Genomic DNA, 16,769 nt, shown 5'->3' on the forward strand with positions numbered 1-16,769 from the left:
GTGGAAATCGGGAGAAATTCGGGAGAAAGGTCGGTCCGGGAGATTTTCGGGAGGGGCTTTGAAATTCGGGAGTCTCCCGGAAAAATCGGGAGGGTTGGCATGTATGCTTTAGACACCCTGTAACTGGCCGGAATTTTGAGATCGCAATAGACGTGAAGGACTATAATGCGTTAAGAGCTCGCTCAAGTACTGCGGAGCTAAACCATTTAGTGCTTTGTAAGTAATCAGCAGTATTTTAAAATGTATACGATGTTTAATAGGGAGCCAATGCAGTGTTGACAGAACAGGGCTAATATGGTCATACTTCCTGGTTCTGGTAAGAACTCGAGCTGCTGCGTTTTGGACCAGCTGTAATTTGTTTATTAAGCGTGCAGGGCAACCACCCAGTAGAGCATTACAATAATCTAGCCTTGATGTCACGAACGCATTAACTAATTGTTTCCGCATTTGTCATTGAGAGCATATGACGTAATTTAGATATATTTTTAAGATGGAAAAATGCGGTTTTACAGATACTAGACACGTGACTTTCAAATGAAAGATTGGTATCAAAGAGCACACCCAGGTTCCTAACCAACGATGAAGACTTAACATAGCAGCCATCAAGTGTTAGACAGTATTCCAGGTTATTACGTGAGGGAGTTTTTTGTCCAATAATTAGAATCTCTGTTTTTTCTGAATTAAGTAGTAGGAAATTACTAGTCATCCAATTTTTTATATCAGGTATGCATTCCGTTAATTTTGTGTATTGGTAAGTTTCGTCTGGGCGTGAAGAAAGTCCTACTATTATTCCTTTCAATAAGTTGTTACATTAAGATATCACAATGCAGAAGAAAAGATCTGTCTATACTTCCGTTTCATTGTGACTTTTAAGGCCCTGTTCTAAACAGCACACTTCATGTGCATCTGTGGTGTTCCACAAGACTGCAGGGTGTCCCATTTGTCATTTTAGGTTTCAGAAGGAAGCAGACTTACACCCGACAGACAAAGCAGCGTTATGTCATGAAAGCGTGGAACTGGAGAAAGACGTCGAAGGCCTAGGGTTCCATTGGGACGGGCTGTGTCTTTATTAAAACAAATCTTTACATAGATTAAACCAATAGGCCTTTATCTCATTTCCTGGTTTTGGAACGTTCGAAATCACCAAGCAGTGTACTCGCACTTCCGGTGGTTAAGTAGTTACACCTTTAGATGAAAAGTAGGTCAGTAAACTTAAATAAAATCGCGATATAGACCAGTGTCTGTCAATATTAAACCACATAAAGACCATTTAAATAGGAATCATGCATGTTCTGTGTATCTCTGTGAATGAATGGTTTCATTTACCACACACACACTGAGGCACGCATGATGTTTTCAGCCTAACGTCTTAACATTAATGCACTTTATCAACACAGCTGCTCTGAGAGTCACTTCAGCAGCATTTTAGCTTCATTTGAGAAAAAACTATCATATCATAAAACACAGAGAGACTCAAAGGTGTACAAGGCAACCCGTCGAAATAAAAGTTTGGTTTAACCTTTGAAGAAAGTTTGGCTTAAATCAGTACATTTTAAATAATTGGTTATAACAATTTAATCAAACCATTAAAATGGAATCAAGAAAACAAAACAAAAAAATAAACTTTTGGCAGATGCGAGAGCGAAGTAGTCCAGTGCAATAACCGGAAGACGCCGTACACTGCTTCGCCACTACTTCCAGCGTTCTATTGTGTTGCGATAAAGGCCTATACAATATCCCTCAGTTTCACAGACAAGTCTTAAGATAGTCCCAGACTAAAATGTATGTTTGAGCTGTTTTAACTAAAAGCATCTTGCACTGACATATCTTAAAATATGTCAGTGCCATTGTTTTGTTTCAAGATGCACACCAGTCATGTTTTTTTCTAAGACACGTTTATTAAAGCTACTCAAATGCTCTAATTTAACTAAGGCCTAATCCTGGCTTACTCTAAGCCCTGTCTGTGAAACCAGGCCTAAACATTACATTTTGTATTTTAGCAAATTATCTGTAATCTACTGACATGATTTTAATTCTGAAACATATTTCTGCTTCCTAGATTATTTGATCTTTTTTCTAAGATGATCCCTGCAAGTTTCGGCCAGCTGTTGGCTAAAGTGAGCAAGCTGAGGACCCACCTGCTATTTGCTCCTTCATACTTCACTACAGCACGGCTATCAAATCAAAACTCTAAACCGCATGAAAGAAACATTCTCCTGATGGGTCCTCCTGGAGCAGGGAAGACCTGTGTTGGGCGGATTCTGGGACACAGACTAGGTATGCCTGTTATTGATATAGATGACGATGTTCTCGAAAGGACGTGGGGAATGAGTGTGGCAGACAAGCTCTCTGAAATCGGTGGTGATGGTTTTATTGAAGAAGAAGGTAAAGCAGTGTGCAGGTTTGCAGCCACAGGAAGTGTCATCTCTCTGACCGGCTCCAATCCCCTGCATTCGGACGCCATGCGGCACCTGAAGCGCTCTGGACTGGCCGTGTACCTGGATGTGGACACAGAAGATATCATGCAGAGACTCTCTCGAATGAAGGTGAACAGGATTGTGGGTCAGGATGCTGGTGTTTCTATGAGAGAGATATTACATTACAGGAAGCAGTTTTATGAGAAATGGCTAGATGCGAGAGTCCTTTGTGGGACGGGAGACTCCGTGGAGGACGTGGCTGATAAAGTCCTGAGGACTCTGCTCAGATATGAGGATTCAGAATCAGAGGTGTTTGTTTCAACAAGGAGCCAAATGTCAAGTGACCCCAAGTTCTTCAGTGATGTCGTCATAGAGGGTCTTGCACCAGATGGAGGGCTTTACGTACCAAAAAAAGGTTTCCCCAAACTGGAACCTTCAGAATGGTTGAGAATATCTAGCCATGCCACGAGAGCTGTGGCCATACTGGAAAACTGTATCCATCCTATGGATGTGTCCCCTGTAGAATTGAGCACAATGGTGTGTCGTGCTTACGGCCAGAACCTCGCCGATCAGTCGGTTGTGCCTCTAAAGCACCTCACTGATCATCAGTATCTTCTAGAACTCTTTCACGGCCCAACTGCCTCGTTTAAAGACCTGGCACTGCAGTTGATGCCTCAGCTGTTTGCCCACTGCCTGCCACAGATGTGCAACTACCTGATTCTAGTGGCCACATCTGGAGATACCGGAAGCGCGGTGCTGAACGGCTTCAGAAATCTTAAAGACAGTGACCGGGAGAGGATCGGCATGCTTGTGGTTTTCCCTGAGAACGGAGTGAGTGAGATTCAGAAGCTACAGATGACAGGATTTCAGGAGGGCAATGCCAAGTCCATCAGCGTCCTGTCCAATTTTGACTTCTGCCAGAGGAGCATTAAACGAATGTTTGGGGACTCGAGCTTGATCGGACATTTAGCTGTGGAATATGCCACGGTTCTCAGCACCGCAAACTCGATAAACTGGGCCCGACTGCTCCCTCAGGTGGTCTATCACTGCTCGGCGTACATGGACCTCCTTAGAAATCGCACGCTGACTTTCGGAGACCCCATTGACGTGTGCATCCCTACCGGAAACTTTGGCAATGCCATGTCAGCCCTGTATGCCAAACAAATGGGAATACCCATACGGAAGGTGATCTGTGCATCCAATCATAACTGCATCATATCCGACTTCATCGCTAGTGGCAAGTATGATCTCCGCAACCGGAAGCTGCAGGTTTCAAACTCTCCTGCCATTGATATCCTGAAGTCTTCCAACCTTGAGAGGTTCATCCATCACGCTTCCGGTGGGGATGGAAGTCTGGTCAGAGATCTGTTTTTTAATCTAGAAAGAGAGCGCATCTTTAAAGTGTCGGAGACTTTACGGCAGAAGATAAATCTGGAACTTCAAGCTGGTTGGTGCTCTGAAGAAGACTGTTTGAGGGCCATACAGGAGGTGCACGCGACAACAGGCTTCATAATGGACACTCACACAGCGGTTGGGAAAGTAGTCGCCGATCGTATACATGACAAAACCTGCCCGCTTGTGATATGCTCCACTGCACACCACGGGAAGTTTGCTCCGGCTGTCTTAAAAGCCCTTCAGTGTCAAGATATTTATATAAATTTATATCCTGTTGATGATGTTGCTTGTGCACGACCAGCATTTTCATTGTAATGAAACACAGCCAGGTTTAGTCTGCAAGTGCACAGACACAATTCAGGAAAATAGCCTATAGTGATGTAAAGTTATTTTAACAGCAGTTAAATTACCTGCACAACATTCCAAGAAATGGGAACACCACATTTTTTGGGGCAAACCGTAGAATGTCACTATGAAATGACTCCAAAGATGAAGTCTGGTGATGTGGACTTAGTTTGGTGATGTCCTTCAAAATCCGCGTGTTTGTCATCACTTTCTCCAGCTTGTAGAATGCCTGAGTTCCTATGAGAAATGATACAAAAATTGCATAAACTGAGTAATTAGGGGAGACCGGGGACAGTTGCAACACTTTTTGCATTTCTCTCAATTACTCAGAGACTATTTGGACTAGACCAACCAAATTTGTATATATTAAACTTGCATCTGTCTGCTAATTACCCATACCATTTAAAGATGATTATATATGACATATCGTTCACAGTATTTATTTGAATGGAAGAAGTCAGATGTTGCAACTGACCCCGACCCAGGGGACGGTTGCAACACAACCCAGGGACGGTTGCAACATGTTAAAAATACCTTAAATTTCATTAATTAACTTAAGCTTTTTGTCTCAATGAGCAAAGAATTCTGAAAATATGAACTGTTTTAGGCCTACTATAATATTATAGTATTATTTATTTCAATAATATTATTGTAGCCTATTATTTATTTATTTAGTCTTATTTATCAAATAACAGTTATTGAGTTTTGTTTGTTCATGTGTAGAACATAGGCCTACATAGATTCAGTGTGCAGGTGTTACAGATGCTATTCAATCCCTCCATATTTCAGTGTCAGACAGGAAGAATTTAACAATTTACAATGCAACAAACTTTTATTAAACATTCAATTTATAACATGTTGCAACCGTCCCCAACCCTATCAGCCATGACAGAACATCATGTGCCTGCTAGACACACTGACTTTGACACATGCTAACCATGTCACTTAGAAGTCAACAAAACAACAATTCAAACTATGTAAGTTTTGATTAAATCATACAAAATTTCAGGACAGTATGACAAAAATATATCTCATGAAAAAATTTACTTTCATACCTCCAAAACAAGTTTTGTTCAATAAATACATCAGCAGATGTTGAATATGTCTACTGTCTTCTTGGTGGGTGGAGGGTCTAACTGTGGTTGTGCAGTATGAGTGTCATCATCACTCTAGCTTGTTTCTGATTGGAGAAAAATGACATGTTGCAACCATCCCCTGTTGCAACTGTCCCCGGTCTCCCCTACAACTAATAACTTTAATTGTAGGTTATTTACACTTCGACTAACAGTCCCTTTTTTTTTTTTTTACATGTCGTGTTGCATAAAAATAATATTTGTTTACAGTATCATACTGGCAACAAGCCACTTGTTTCTATCTCTGCTTCCCTTTAGATGATGTAGACGAGCAGGAAAGTTTGGATCCTCTGTGTACGTTCCTGACATGGTTCAGAATCGATTTCCATTTTGCCACTCTTTCTGGTCCAGTGGTTGAAGATGATGCAGTAAATGTGGTTTTTAATGCTTCTCTGCCATTTCCGTAATTTTTCACAAGTCTTTCATCTTGGAAATGTTTTCAAGTTTCCTCACAATCCCTGTAAATAAAAATATAGACAAGCATTTTACTGCTGAGAATAAAAACAGTGATGTTCACAGTTTGCCAGTACTAAATATTTGTGATATGCCTCTAAACTGTCACAATTTCTTAATTTTCATATTAAACCCACTTATAAATCTATGTTATTGAATTTGTACGATTTATAATGAATAAAACCTTTTTCGATGTGCCACACATCATAAAACTGGTTGATGTTATGTTCTCTGAGGCAGAGTGCGAATTACCCCACCATAATTGGGGGGAACTGCTCCTTCACTTCTTCTATGACCATCATGGTCCACTACCATATCATTCCCCACCGTGATCGCCAAGTGCAACATGTGTTGTGCAACACACATACAAGGTCTAAACATGCGACAAACTGATAATCTGTTATTATATATCCAAAAGAGAACTGTTTTGATCAACTCCCAAAAGTTAGAAGTTAAGTGCACTGAAATAACATTCTAATTACTAGTAAATAGTAATACCTTTACAAGAAGCCTATTGCCTATTTCAGGGTTTTCCTGGCTCAAAATGAGGCGCAGGTGGTAAAACCATAATAATGTATTTTAATAATAAGATAATAAAAATGTGTATTTTTTTGTAGATCATCTTATAGCCTAATGTGTTTTCCACCATTTTTTCTGTTGGTGAAGCTTGGTACCTCTAGGGGGGTCCGGGGGCATGCCCCCCGTAAGAAAATTTTGTACATTTTAAAGATAAATTCATTAATCTGGTGCACTTTGAGTCGCCCGAATCCACTATTAAGGCGAGACACGGCAGGCAAAAACAAAGATTTTTCATGCAGTGGTTGTCATAATGACTGGATACGAGACAGGAAGCAATTGCAAGTGATTTATTCAGATAGTGCAAACAACAGTCCAACTGTGCAACAGTGCAAGCCGATGGGAAGAGTGACGCAGGGACTTCGATGGTCAGGATCCGTGAAGAAGTGCAGTGAAGGTGACGGTGAGACAACGGGTGAATCCACAACGAAGACTTGGAACAGGAACACAAGGCAGGAACTGGACACCGGAACACAAGGCAGGAACTGGGAACAGGAACACAAGGCAGGAACTGGGAACAGGAACACAAGGCAGGAACTGGGAACAGGAACACAAGGCATGAACTGGACACCGGAACACCAACGACATCAAACAACGATCTGACAAGGATGATAGAACAACGGTAAGTATTTAAGGAGTCATGATATTGCTTGCAGCTGGTGATGAGATGATGATCAGCTGGAGCGGATCAAGTGATGTCATACACTCACGCCCACAACACACGCGCTCACACAACAACATAAACACAAGACTAGAAGGAACAGAGAATACATCTACCGTGACAGTGGTCAGTTTTGAGATTTTGGGCTAGTTTACTCCTTCAATATGTGTTCTTTCAAGCTGCTATAAAGAAAACGTTGAAAATATACATTAAGATGTTTATTTTATTACATTTTGTTTACTTGCGGCAGTAAGTTTCTCCCGAATTTACCAAGAAGTTATCATTCCCACACGACACGCCGAGATCCGTCTGTTTACTGAAGTCTGTCATGACCGGTATCGTTGTGAAGCTCTGAGTCTCCTGCACAACACTATGTAACCCAAATATGGGCATTTCCTTTCTATCAGTAACCAATGGTGAATGTCAAAGGGGGATTTAAAGCTAAAGACGAAATCTCATGTAGAGCTATTTTACTCTTTAACTGCCGTTTTCTCAAAATGAGTTTTTTGTCATTCTTCAGTAGAAACATCTCAGCCTGTGTAGCACCTGTGTACACCAAACTCTCCAGTTATACACTTAGCAGTATTCTGAAGATATTTTCAGAGGGATTTGTTAATAAATCATTCCTGGCCTGATTTATGTGACATTTTAATAAAAAAAATATGGTGAAAATCGATTTTTTAAGGCTATGGACAGTATATTTTAATTTCCTAGGTAATGAAAGCATATATCCTGAAATCCCTCTGAGTTTTTATTTTCATCTTGTGTGTAAACAAAATGAAAAAATAATTTTGCATCTGGCTTTATCATATGTTCAGATCTATCTACCGAAAATATATGCAAAATCGTACATATTTAATGAGATAATGCCTAATTTGCATAATTAAACATATACATTTCTAAAACTTGTAATACATTTTTTTTATATACTTGTGTAAGTAATCAACTGAGGAAGTTTCATGGTGATATCTATTATTTAAACATTTTACCCTATTCACCTGTAGTGTCTCGCCTTAAAAATAAAAAATCCACCCGCAAACCGCCTATATTCTTTGATTTAGATCTGCATCTGATCATCACATTACAATTATTCAAATTCTTAGTGTTAAGCATGATAATATGGTAACATCACACTGAAGTAGGCTGATTTAAAATGAACATTTATTTAAAATAAAAGTTCTTCTTTTGGCAAAATTACATTTCCTTTATAGCCTAAACAGAGGCTTTACTCCCTTCAAGCTTAAATTGTCAATGTTTCATTACATCACTGTTTGAAAACACTCAGAATCATTTGTTGTACCTTTATAAAGGGCATTTTCCCCTAATTTTATTAAATGTATGCTCCATATTTCATTTCAAATTCTTAAATTTGATAAATATATTCAATTAAAATAATTAGACACTAGGCTGTTACCAATAAAATTAAATCATTTACATTGAAAAATTATAACTATTAAATTAGATTATTTTAAATATTTTTGAATATACAAATAAGGAATGTTGAAAAGAATGATACTTTATGAAACTAGCGTTTTGTCATTCAACGTTGACACTTGCTTGAGAAGTTGAAGTCGTTCTCTATCGCCATGGTGGTTAAAAATGGTACGGTCCACAATAGGGGTGTCTGAAATCGCTTTACATTAAAATGTTCCTACAGTGAAAATAGGAGTTGACTTGTATTGTAACTGTAATTATATTTTTTCACAATATCAGAAAAATTATCTGACCCCCCCAAAACTGATATTTCTGTCCCCTACTGGGTCTTCATTGGGGGGTATAGTACCCCCCAGTACCCCCTGTAATTCGGCGGTCAGTTACAATCCACTCCAGAGTAACACCACGAGCTTCCAACAGGGCAAGGCTCCTCTGTAATCCTTTTTCCATGTGGTAGCTTCCTCCCACTTCGTTACTCTGAAATAGACAAGTATAGGGAACGAAACAATCATCTTAGACAAACCAGAAGTTTTAAACTTCTCAAAATGTAATTTTTTTAAATACTGATATTTCTTCTCTCCCACCTGAACCAGCTCTGGTGTGTCCACAACGGTGTTGGTCTGAAGGTCCATCAATGTATAGCTTCCAAACTTTGCAGAGTGGCCTTTGAAAGTAATATTACACAAAGCATTATTACCACGAGTGCATTGAATTCAGTTAGATACTACCTATGCATGTTATGCTTCATGATCCGGAAAATACCCGAGCATCCATGCATCCTTCTTATTTACAACTATGTACCTGGTGAGTCAGCCCTCATGTCACCTCCAACGATGACCCTTTCCCTCTCACTCAGGCGATCTAGCGTCTCATTTTGCTTGAGCACTAAGAAACAAAAACTCGTACTGGTTAACAAATATTAAATACAAAAGTAACAAAATATAATAATAATAAAAATAATACAATTCTGAACCAGGGGTGTTAAACTCAGTTCCAGAAGGATCAACAGGCATACTTGAACTTTTTTAATGAGCCTTAGAGAGTTGATTAGCTGCCTCAGGTGTGTTTAATAATGATTAGAGGTAAACTCTGCAGTGCTGTGGCCAACAAGGAACTCAGTTTGACACCCCTGTTCTAAAACAAATGCACAGTTTTGAAACTTACGACATGTCTGCTGTCTCCGTTAAAGTTGTGTCCGTCTCTGCTGGATCAAATGTATAATCTTGCTCTTCAGGTGCTACTACAGATGATGTGTCCATTAGGGTTTCTTCGTCATCCTCTTCCTCCAGTTCCACACGAGGTCTCTTTGATGGCCACTTTATAGGTGTAGAGGTCCTAAATATTAAACCAGCTGCTGGTGACAAACTGTCAATGTCTGAAACTGTATCTGTCGTCTGGACACCTGTAATATACAAAGTAGTTGTGTGTTACTGTTATGTGACACTTATTGTGTAACAAGACTAGTTATAGGTCCTCTGTATAAGCAGTATCATGTAATACATAAACATACCTGAACTCCTGTAGCGAACATGAAACGTCTTCATTGATGACTGAGTACCAACAGACTTGGTCAGCGGTTTTGCGTCTGTCTGGCAAGCAACATCTCTGGTTTGGCTGCTCTGTTCTGATGTGCTGTCCTTAACAAATAAAGATTCCACTATCAGCGCGATAAAAAAATAACAACATAGCTGGACTCATGGTGCTATCACATGCTATCACAAACTTTATAAGTCTAACATGTTATTATGAACTTGACAAATTCAAAGGCAATTTGGAAAACCAACGCGTAATACATACTTCTAGATGTGTAGCTGGATCACGAACAGTTGGCACTGCTACATCCTTCAGGAGCCATTTTTTTTGCAAAACCTGCTTTATACTGAGCCTCATTCAAAAAGCTGTCCGGTGTAAATGATTCGAGCAGACATAAACGAATTTTGGTAGAGTTGAGGGAGCATTTTCTTCAAAAACAAACTTAATCCACCTCGTCTTCAGCGGTTCAGATTTCGGGAGTAAATAGAGAGAGGCTATGTGGATTATTACATCCAGCCCAACGCTTGGGAGACATTCTCGTCAGTGCAGCGATGGCGGATGTGATGCCCAGAGAAAAATCTGTGGAAGTAGTTTTCCAGGATCTGGAGAGGCCTGAGGATGGAACATTTCAGATATCAAAAACTGTTTATTTATTTTTTTATAATATTAATGATCAATGTCAGTGGTCACATCAAATTGTTACTTTGGTTTCACTTTATTTTGGTCCCTTTAAGACATTCTATAAGTCTATAAGAAACATTGCACCTACATGTCTACTAACTCTCATTAGAGTATTAGTAGAGTATTAGTAGAGGGTTAGAATAAGTTGACATGTAGTTGAAAAGTTACTTAAAGTCAGTAGAGTGTCTGTTGCTAGATCCATTGTTTTATTTAAAAAAATGTCAGCGCTGGTCGAGAAAATAATATTATAATGGGGGAAATAATTTTAATATTCTGTAAAAACAAGCCTTATTTTTTAGTGGAAAACAAGATAATACTTTTTAAAATAATGTTGGAGAAATAATGATTTACCATTATTATATAGTATCAAGCGCTATATAAATGAAGGTGATTTGACTATAACAAGAACATTACAATGAACACAAATTTGAAAATCTCACTACAAATAATCCAGAATTTAAGACAAAAGATAATAATCCTACTCTGCTTGTTACACTTCCACACACCTGAAACTGATCGAGTGAATCTCCTCAGCTTCTCCAATCTAGCGTTGTGTACGAACAAACCATGGATGTTGTAACATCTGCTCTAAGCTGGGGCGTTCAGCTGGATCCCGCGCTAGACACTGTCCAATCAAATCCCTGCAGTCTGTACACATTTTAATAAGGAGAGAGCTGGTTAGTCATGACCATGTGACCTGGCATTTTTGAAAACAGCGATGCTCTCGGTGTACGTTGAGCTACAGTATATATAAAAATTCTGACACACTACAACCTTTAACTTTCTGTACAACTCGTTTGCTTTATGTGTGTTTATCAATGTTATCATCATTATTCACTCACGTTTGGATAAGTTGGGGTTCTGAAATGTAACTTCGGCTTGTGTGATTTCCGTTCTATTCTGAAAAGGAAGACAAAAGTTCGACAACGCGTACAGCACCACTCCTAGAGACCAGACGTTTGCTGGGACGGCGTGGAATCGAGGTTCTGTCATGACTTCAGGTGGACAGTATAGCAGAACTCCTGTAAGGAAGACATTTGCACATTGTTGAGCTTTTTTTTTAAAGCATCATAAAAAAATGTGTAAGTCACTACCTTCAGGTTTCCACACTCCCAAAATGCTCACCCCTGTATATGTTGCTCTCGTAGCCTTCACTACTAAATAGCTGACCGCAGCCAAAGTCTATCAGCTTGAGATCTAGCGTGTCTTTCTCAAACAGGAAATTATCCACATGAATGTCACTATGGAAAACACCATGATGGATGCAGTGTAGCACTGCCCGCACAGCCTGTCTCATGACGACCCGTGAGAACCAGTCACTCCAAGGTTCACGAGTGATTATGTCATACAAGCTCTCGTAGTGCTCCGGATACTCCATAACCAGAGTGAATTCTTTAGGATGTTCAAACCACTCGTACAGTTGTATGACGAAGGGGCTTATGGGTTCTCGCCTCATCATCATCAGCAGCGCCACTTCTGTAACGAGAAGTTCGGGATTCCCAGGCTAGAGAGAAGAAGCAGACAGAAGGTTAGCTGGGTAAAAATCTGAAGAAAACATCATTTTAAAATGTACTATTCTTTGATCTTTTTAGATGCGTTCAAAAGAGCCTTTTCAGCTCAAAGTTATTTGGTGCCTCTAGGCTTATTTGTTGATCACATTTATACCTAATGCTTCCTACGGGTGTATTAACTACAGTAATCTGCACTTAAACAACTCAATACACATTCAGGTTTTGGCCAACTTACAATATAAAGATAACAATCATTGTCACTCTTGCGTATCCGCTTGATGGCAACCTGCACAAAAAAAAACAAAAAAACAGTTTCAATAACAGTAACAGTTTTCAAGCACCTGGCTTTGTATTAAGTATTAAACCATCTGTAAATTGTTTTAAATGTGTTTTGATGCATGCAAGAGCAAAATGTTTGTACAATTCAGTAAGATTTACCTTTTTGCCATCAAATTTGCGTGTTCCCAGGAACACTCTGCCAAATACTCCGGATCCAATTAACTTTTCCACGTTATAGAGAGACTCAAAGAACTCTGAAAAACAAACAGAAAAATATGAGACAATTATTAGCTTGCTAGATCCATTGTTTTATTTTAAAAATATCAGTGCTGGTCGAGCAACAGTAAATGTGATCGGACGTGTTAAAAACTTGACTCAGTTATGCATGAAATAGCTAAATCTCTATCTGTAGACTTTGCACTGCCAAGCCTTATTTCAGTCTCACCTGTTGAGCTCTCGTTCACAGGAGAAGCCTCCACGGCACCCTGAGCAGTTCGGCCAGTTGATGTCTCTGTTGGCTCGACAGGAACTTGACCCGGCAGCGGAGGACACAGAAACCCTTCGAGGCTGTTGGACCTGGACAAACCCTTTTCGCTTGGGCTTTCCCATCCACCGCTACTCCAGCTCCCCTCGACGCTGTCCGAGCCTCGGCTGCACAGATTGAACGACTCTCTACTTCCTCTCTCGACATGGGCCTCAGGGAGGGACCAAGATGAGGATGGCGTGATGCCCGGAGAGGAATCTGTGGAAACAGTTCTCCGGGATCCGGAGCGGCCTGATGATGGAACATTTCAGATATCAAAAACTGTTTTTACTATTATTTATTATATTAATTATCAATGTCAGTGGTCACATCAAATTGTTACTTTGGTTTCACTTTATTTTGGTCCCTTTAAGACATTCTATAAGTCTATCAGTAACATTGCACCTACATGTCGACTAACTCTCAATAGAGTATTAGTAGAGTATTAGTAGACTTATAGTCAAGAGTGTCTGTTGCTAGATGCATTGTTTTATTTAAAAAATGTCAGCGCTGGTCGAGAAAATAATTTTGTAATGGGGGAAATCATTTTAATATTCTGTAAAAACAAGCCTTATTTTGAGTGGAAAACAAGATAATACTGTTTAAAATAATGATGGAGAAATAATGATTTACCATTATTTGGCTTGACGCCGGAGTGATCTGAACCAGGTGACGATGATGGTTCAGGAAAAAAAGGCTCCACAACAGTCACAGCATCACTGGAAGAGCTGCTGAAAACACCCTTCGTATCCTCCAAGATACATTCTGGAGCTTTTTCTGAAATGAAGAAAAAACAAATGAAAACAACTATTAGACCCATCTCTGACGTCAAATTAAGCAATGACATAATGATATAACTTACATTTTACTATTCAAATCTTAATAGTGTAACAAAGTCTCTGCTTAATATCTGTAAACTCTTTATTGTGATGCTCCTCCAACAGACATTCAGTTGTCTATAAGTAACATTGCACCTACATGTCGACTAACTCTCATTAGAGTATTAGTAGAGTATTAGTAGAGTATTAGTAGACTGGTAGGGTTTAGGGCTGGGAAAACGCGTCGAAGTCATCGATGACGTCGATGCAAAAAATACGTCGACGCAAAATATGCGTGTCGATTCGTCGACCTGTTTTCATTTCTCTAAAAAACGTGTGCAAATTACTTCACAGAGTGTACCTTAAGTGCGCTGATACGCGATGGCCATCATTCCATCCATCCAGGGGTTTTCCTGCATTGAATTTTTTGGGGGGCGGCCGCCAAAGCCTTATTTGATCGGTGAGTGATGTAGAATAGAATGACTGACTGCGCTTGACAGGGCACATATAAGTACGAGAGAGAGCCCCGGCCGCGCGCGCGCGCACTCACCGTCTTCAAACAACACGAGCGCTGTCTTGCTCTCTCTCTCTCCCTCGTGCATATTCATTAGACATGTCCGATAGAAAAAGGGCGGAAGACCAAAGTTTCACGTGGAGCATTCGGAGATTTTTTTCTCTTGAATTACCGCGGAGTGTGAATTGTGGTAAAAAATAAACTGCCGGGATAATCACACAACGCTTGCCGTAGGCTACACGTCCACTAATGACACGTCCGATTCGCGAACTAATGACTCATTTGAACCGATTCACTTCAATGAATGGTTAAAACAACTGATCTGACCAACACTGAACTCACGAGGCGTCTGAATCGGTGTATAACAAATCGGTAACACTTTACAATAATGTTCCATTTATTTAATTCTAGTTAAGTACTTTTTTTTATTAGTATTTTTATTTATTTTTTAAGAAAAAGGTGAGTGGCAGAGTGTATTACTATACGTTGTTGTTATTTTTATGTGAATGAAGAATTAAAATATGCACTTTTTTCAGTAAGCTAGGACTATGTGTTTTCAACATAAATGTTCAATTCTGTTGGTTCAGGAAGGACGCCATGACAGGCTGCTGGCTCCCACTGTTCATTTTTATTTATTTTTTGTTGGAAAAGCACTCTCTGTATTAGCTTAAAGCCCCCAAGTTTACATTGGTTACTGTATTCTTTCAATTGCTCTAAACAAGTATTTTGGGTGACCTTTTTATTTTTTTATTGAATGCTAGACATCAAGTTGTTGTTATTTTCATCTGAAAGAAGAACTTTTTTTTCAGTAAGCTAGGCCCTATGTGTTCAGTAAGCTTGTTTCAGTAAGCTAGGCCCTATGTGTTCAGTAAGCTTGTTTCAGTAAGCTATGTGTTTTCAAGGCTTTAAGGTTTTATTGAATGCTACCTCTGACTAAGAATGCATTACTATGCACTTGTATAGTATTTTATTTTGGAATTTTAAGAGCAATAAACATATATTGCAATGTTAAGGAATTCATGTTTTTTTCATTCAGATATGTAAATTAACATGTATAAATTGCGATTAGTCAATTAATGGGGATTGGGGAGATAATCGATAATCGAATCGAAATCGAATCGGACTGGAAAAAATAATCGTTAGATTAATCGTTTAAAAAATAATCGTTTATCCCAGCCCTAGTAGGGTTAGAATAAGTTGACATGTAGTTGAAAAGTTACTTATAGTCAGTAAAGTGTCTGTTGCTAGATCCATTGTTTTATTTAAAAAATGTCAGTGCTGGTCGAGAAAATAATTTTATAATGGGGGAAATAATTTTAATATTCTGTAAAAACAAGCCTTATTTTGAGTGGAAAACAAGATAATACTGTTTAAAATAATGATGGAGAAATAATGATTTACCATTATTTGGCTTGACGCCGGAGTGATCTGAACCAGGTGACGATGATGGTTCAGGAACAGGATCTGCTGGAGGAATAAAAGGCTCCACAACATTTCTTGAGCTGCTGAAAAAACCCTTCCAGCGCTTCTGGAAACGACCAGGTTTCTTCATACGTTCTGGAGCTTTTTCTGAAATGAAGAAAAAACTAATGAAAACAACTATTAAACCCATCTCTGACGTCAAATTAAGCAATGACATAATGATATAACTTACATTTTACTATTCAAATCTTATCTGTAAAGTTACAAATCTAAAGTAATGGGAATTGTTCACGCTATCCACCTGACTTCTGCTTAATGCCTGCATAAATGTCCCAACATATTATTTCACAATATTAATAGTAATTTTATTTCACTATTATCACGATTACGAGGTGATTCCGATTCAACGCTAAAGTTATTTTTCTTATTTTATCTGATCTTTAATTAAAAAGAAAACATACATTTCCAGGCTTCATTTGGCCAACTCTGGCACATGTGGCTCAGTTCTTGTAATGGTAAAGATCATATGGGCCATATCTAAATATAGATATATTTTATTAAACACATTTATTAAATGCATAGCAATGTCTTATTTATGACATAACTGACTCTGTAATACTCGGCACGACAGCCATTTTGACAATTTTGCATGTTTTTGACAATTCAAGAGAAATAAGTGGTGAAATTGAATTCTTTTCTGGATCGTATGCTGTCTGTGAAGCGGCTTTCTGTGCGTGTGTTTCTGGTGTGTGTCAGACAGCCATCGAGCTCATGCCTTATTGAGAACATTTTGCTAACATTCCCACTCAATTAAGAAAACATTATTTCTAAATGTTCCCTGAACGTTCAAAACATCCAGTTTTTTCAACGTTTCAAAAATGTTTTATCTTGGTTAAAGGAACATTCTATTTTATAATTTTTCATTATTGGAACGTTACTTTTGAATGTTCTCGGAATGTTCCGAAAATGTCAGATGAATGTTGGAAAAAATTGGTTTCACTTTATTTTGGTCCCTTTAAGACATTCTATAAGTCTATAGGGGAATTATCACCCTACGTCACACGGCGTCACGCA

General features: G+C 38.9%; 3 protein-coding genes and 1 long non-coding RNA gene across 4 annotated transcripts in view; 2 read left to right on the top strand and 2 right to left on the bottom strand.

Moving 5' to 3' along the window:
* The window catches only part of LOC309510262 (ribonuclease inhibitor-like), a gene marked incomplete at its 5' end in the record, with an annotated part of 331,533 nt that overhangs the window by 126,563 nt on the left and 188,201 nt on the right, over positions 1 to 16,769 (top strand). The window lies entirely within an intron of this gene.
* On the top strand, positions 1,690 to 4,127 carry LOC309510256 (threonine synthase-like 1; the record flags this gene model as incomplete). Its single annotated transcript, XM_082191269.1, has 1 exon — positions 1,690 to 4,127. Exon 1 carries the CDS (start codon positions 2,082 to 2,084, stop codon positions 4,125 to 4,127), a length of 2,046 nt encoding a protein of 681 aa, XP_082047395.1. The 5' UTR covers positions 1,690 to 2,081.
* LOC309510254 lies at positions 6,595 to 8,182 on the bottom strand. The gene is made up of 2 exons (XR_014210281.1): positions 6,903 to 8,182; positions 6,595 to 6,804 (listed from the first exon to the last, which is right to left on the bottom strand). It is a non-coding gene; the product is annotated as an uncharacterized lncRNA (long non-coding RNA).
* LOC309510246 (serine/threonine-protein kinase pim-2-like) lies at positions 10,520 to 13,203 on the bottom strand. The gene is made up of 7 exons (XM_082191266.1): positions 12,864 to 13,203; positions 12,578 to 12,672; positions 12,375 to 12,425; positions 11,754 to 12,132; positions 11,471 to 11,650; positions 11,135 to 11,276; positions 10,520 to 10,559 (listed from the first exon to the last, which is right to left on the bottom strand). Exons 4-6 carry the CDS (start codon positions 12,088 to 12,090, stop codon positions 11,173 to 11,175), a joined length of 621 nt encoding a protein of 206 aa, XP_082047392.1. The 5' UTR covers positions 12,091 to 12,132; positions 12,375 to 12,425; positions 12,578 to 12,672; positions 12,864 to 13,203; the 3' UTR covers positions 10,520 to 10,559; positions 11,135 to 11,172.

Source organism: Leuciscus leuciscus, assembly GCF_965113295.1.
Source record: "Leuciscus leuciscus genome assembly, contig: SUPER_11_unloc_6, whole genome shotgun sequence".
In the NCBI taxonomy this organism is placed as follows: domain Eukaryota; kingdom Metazoa; phylum Chordata; class Actinopteri; order Cypriniformes; family Leuciscidae; genus Leuciscus; species Leuciscus leuciscus.

Excerpts from the sequence above, each read along its gene's own strand:
- LOC309510246 (XM_082191266.1), bottom strand. The coding sequence starts at position 12,090 with ATGATGATGAGGCGAGAACCCATAAGCCCCTTCGTCATACAACTGTAC. Across the intron at positions 11,651-11,753 it reads CGAGAGCAACATATACAGGG|GAGTTCTGCTATACTGTCCA; the intron begins GTGAGCATTTTG and ends TCTTCCTTACAG. Across the intron at positions 11,277-11,470 it reads GAACCCCAACTTATCCAAAC|ACTGCAGGGATTTGATTGGA; the intron begins GTGAGTGAATAA and ends AAATGTGTACAG.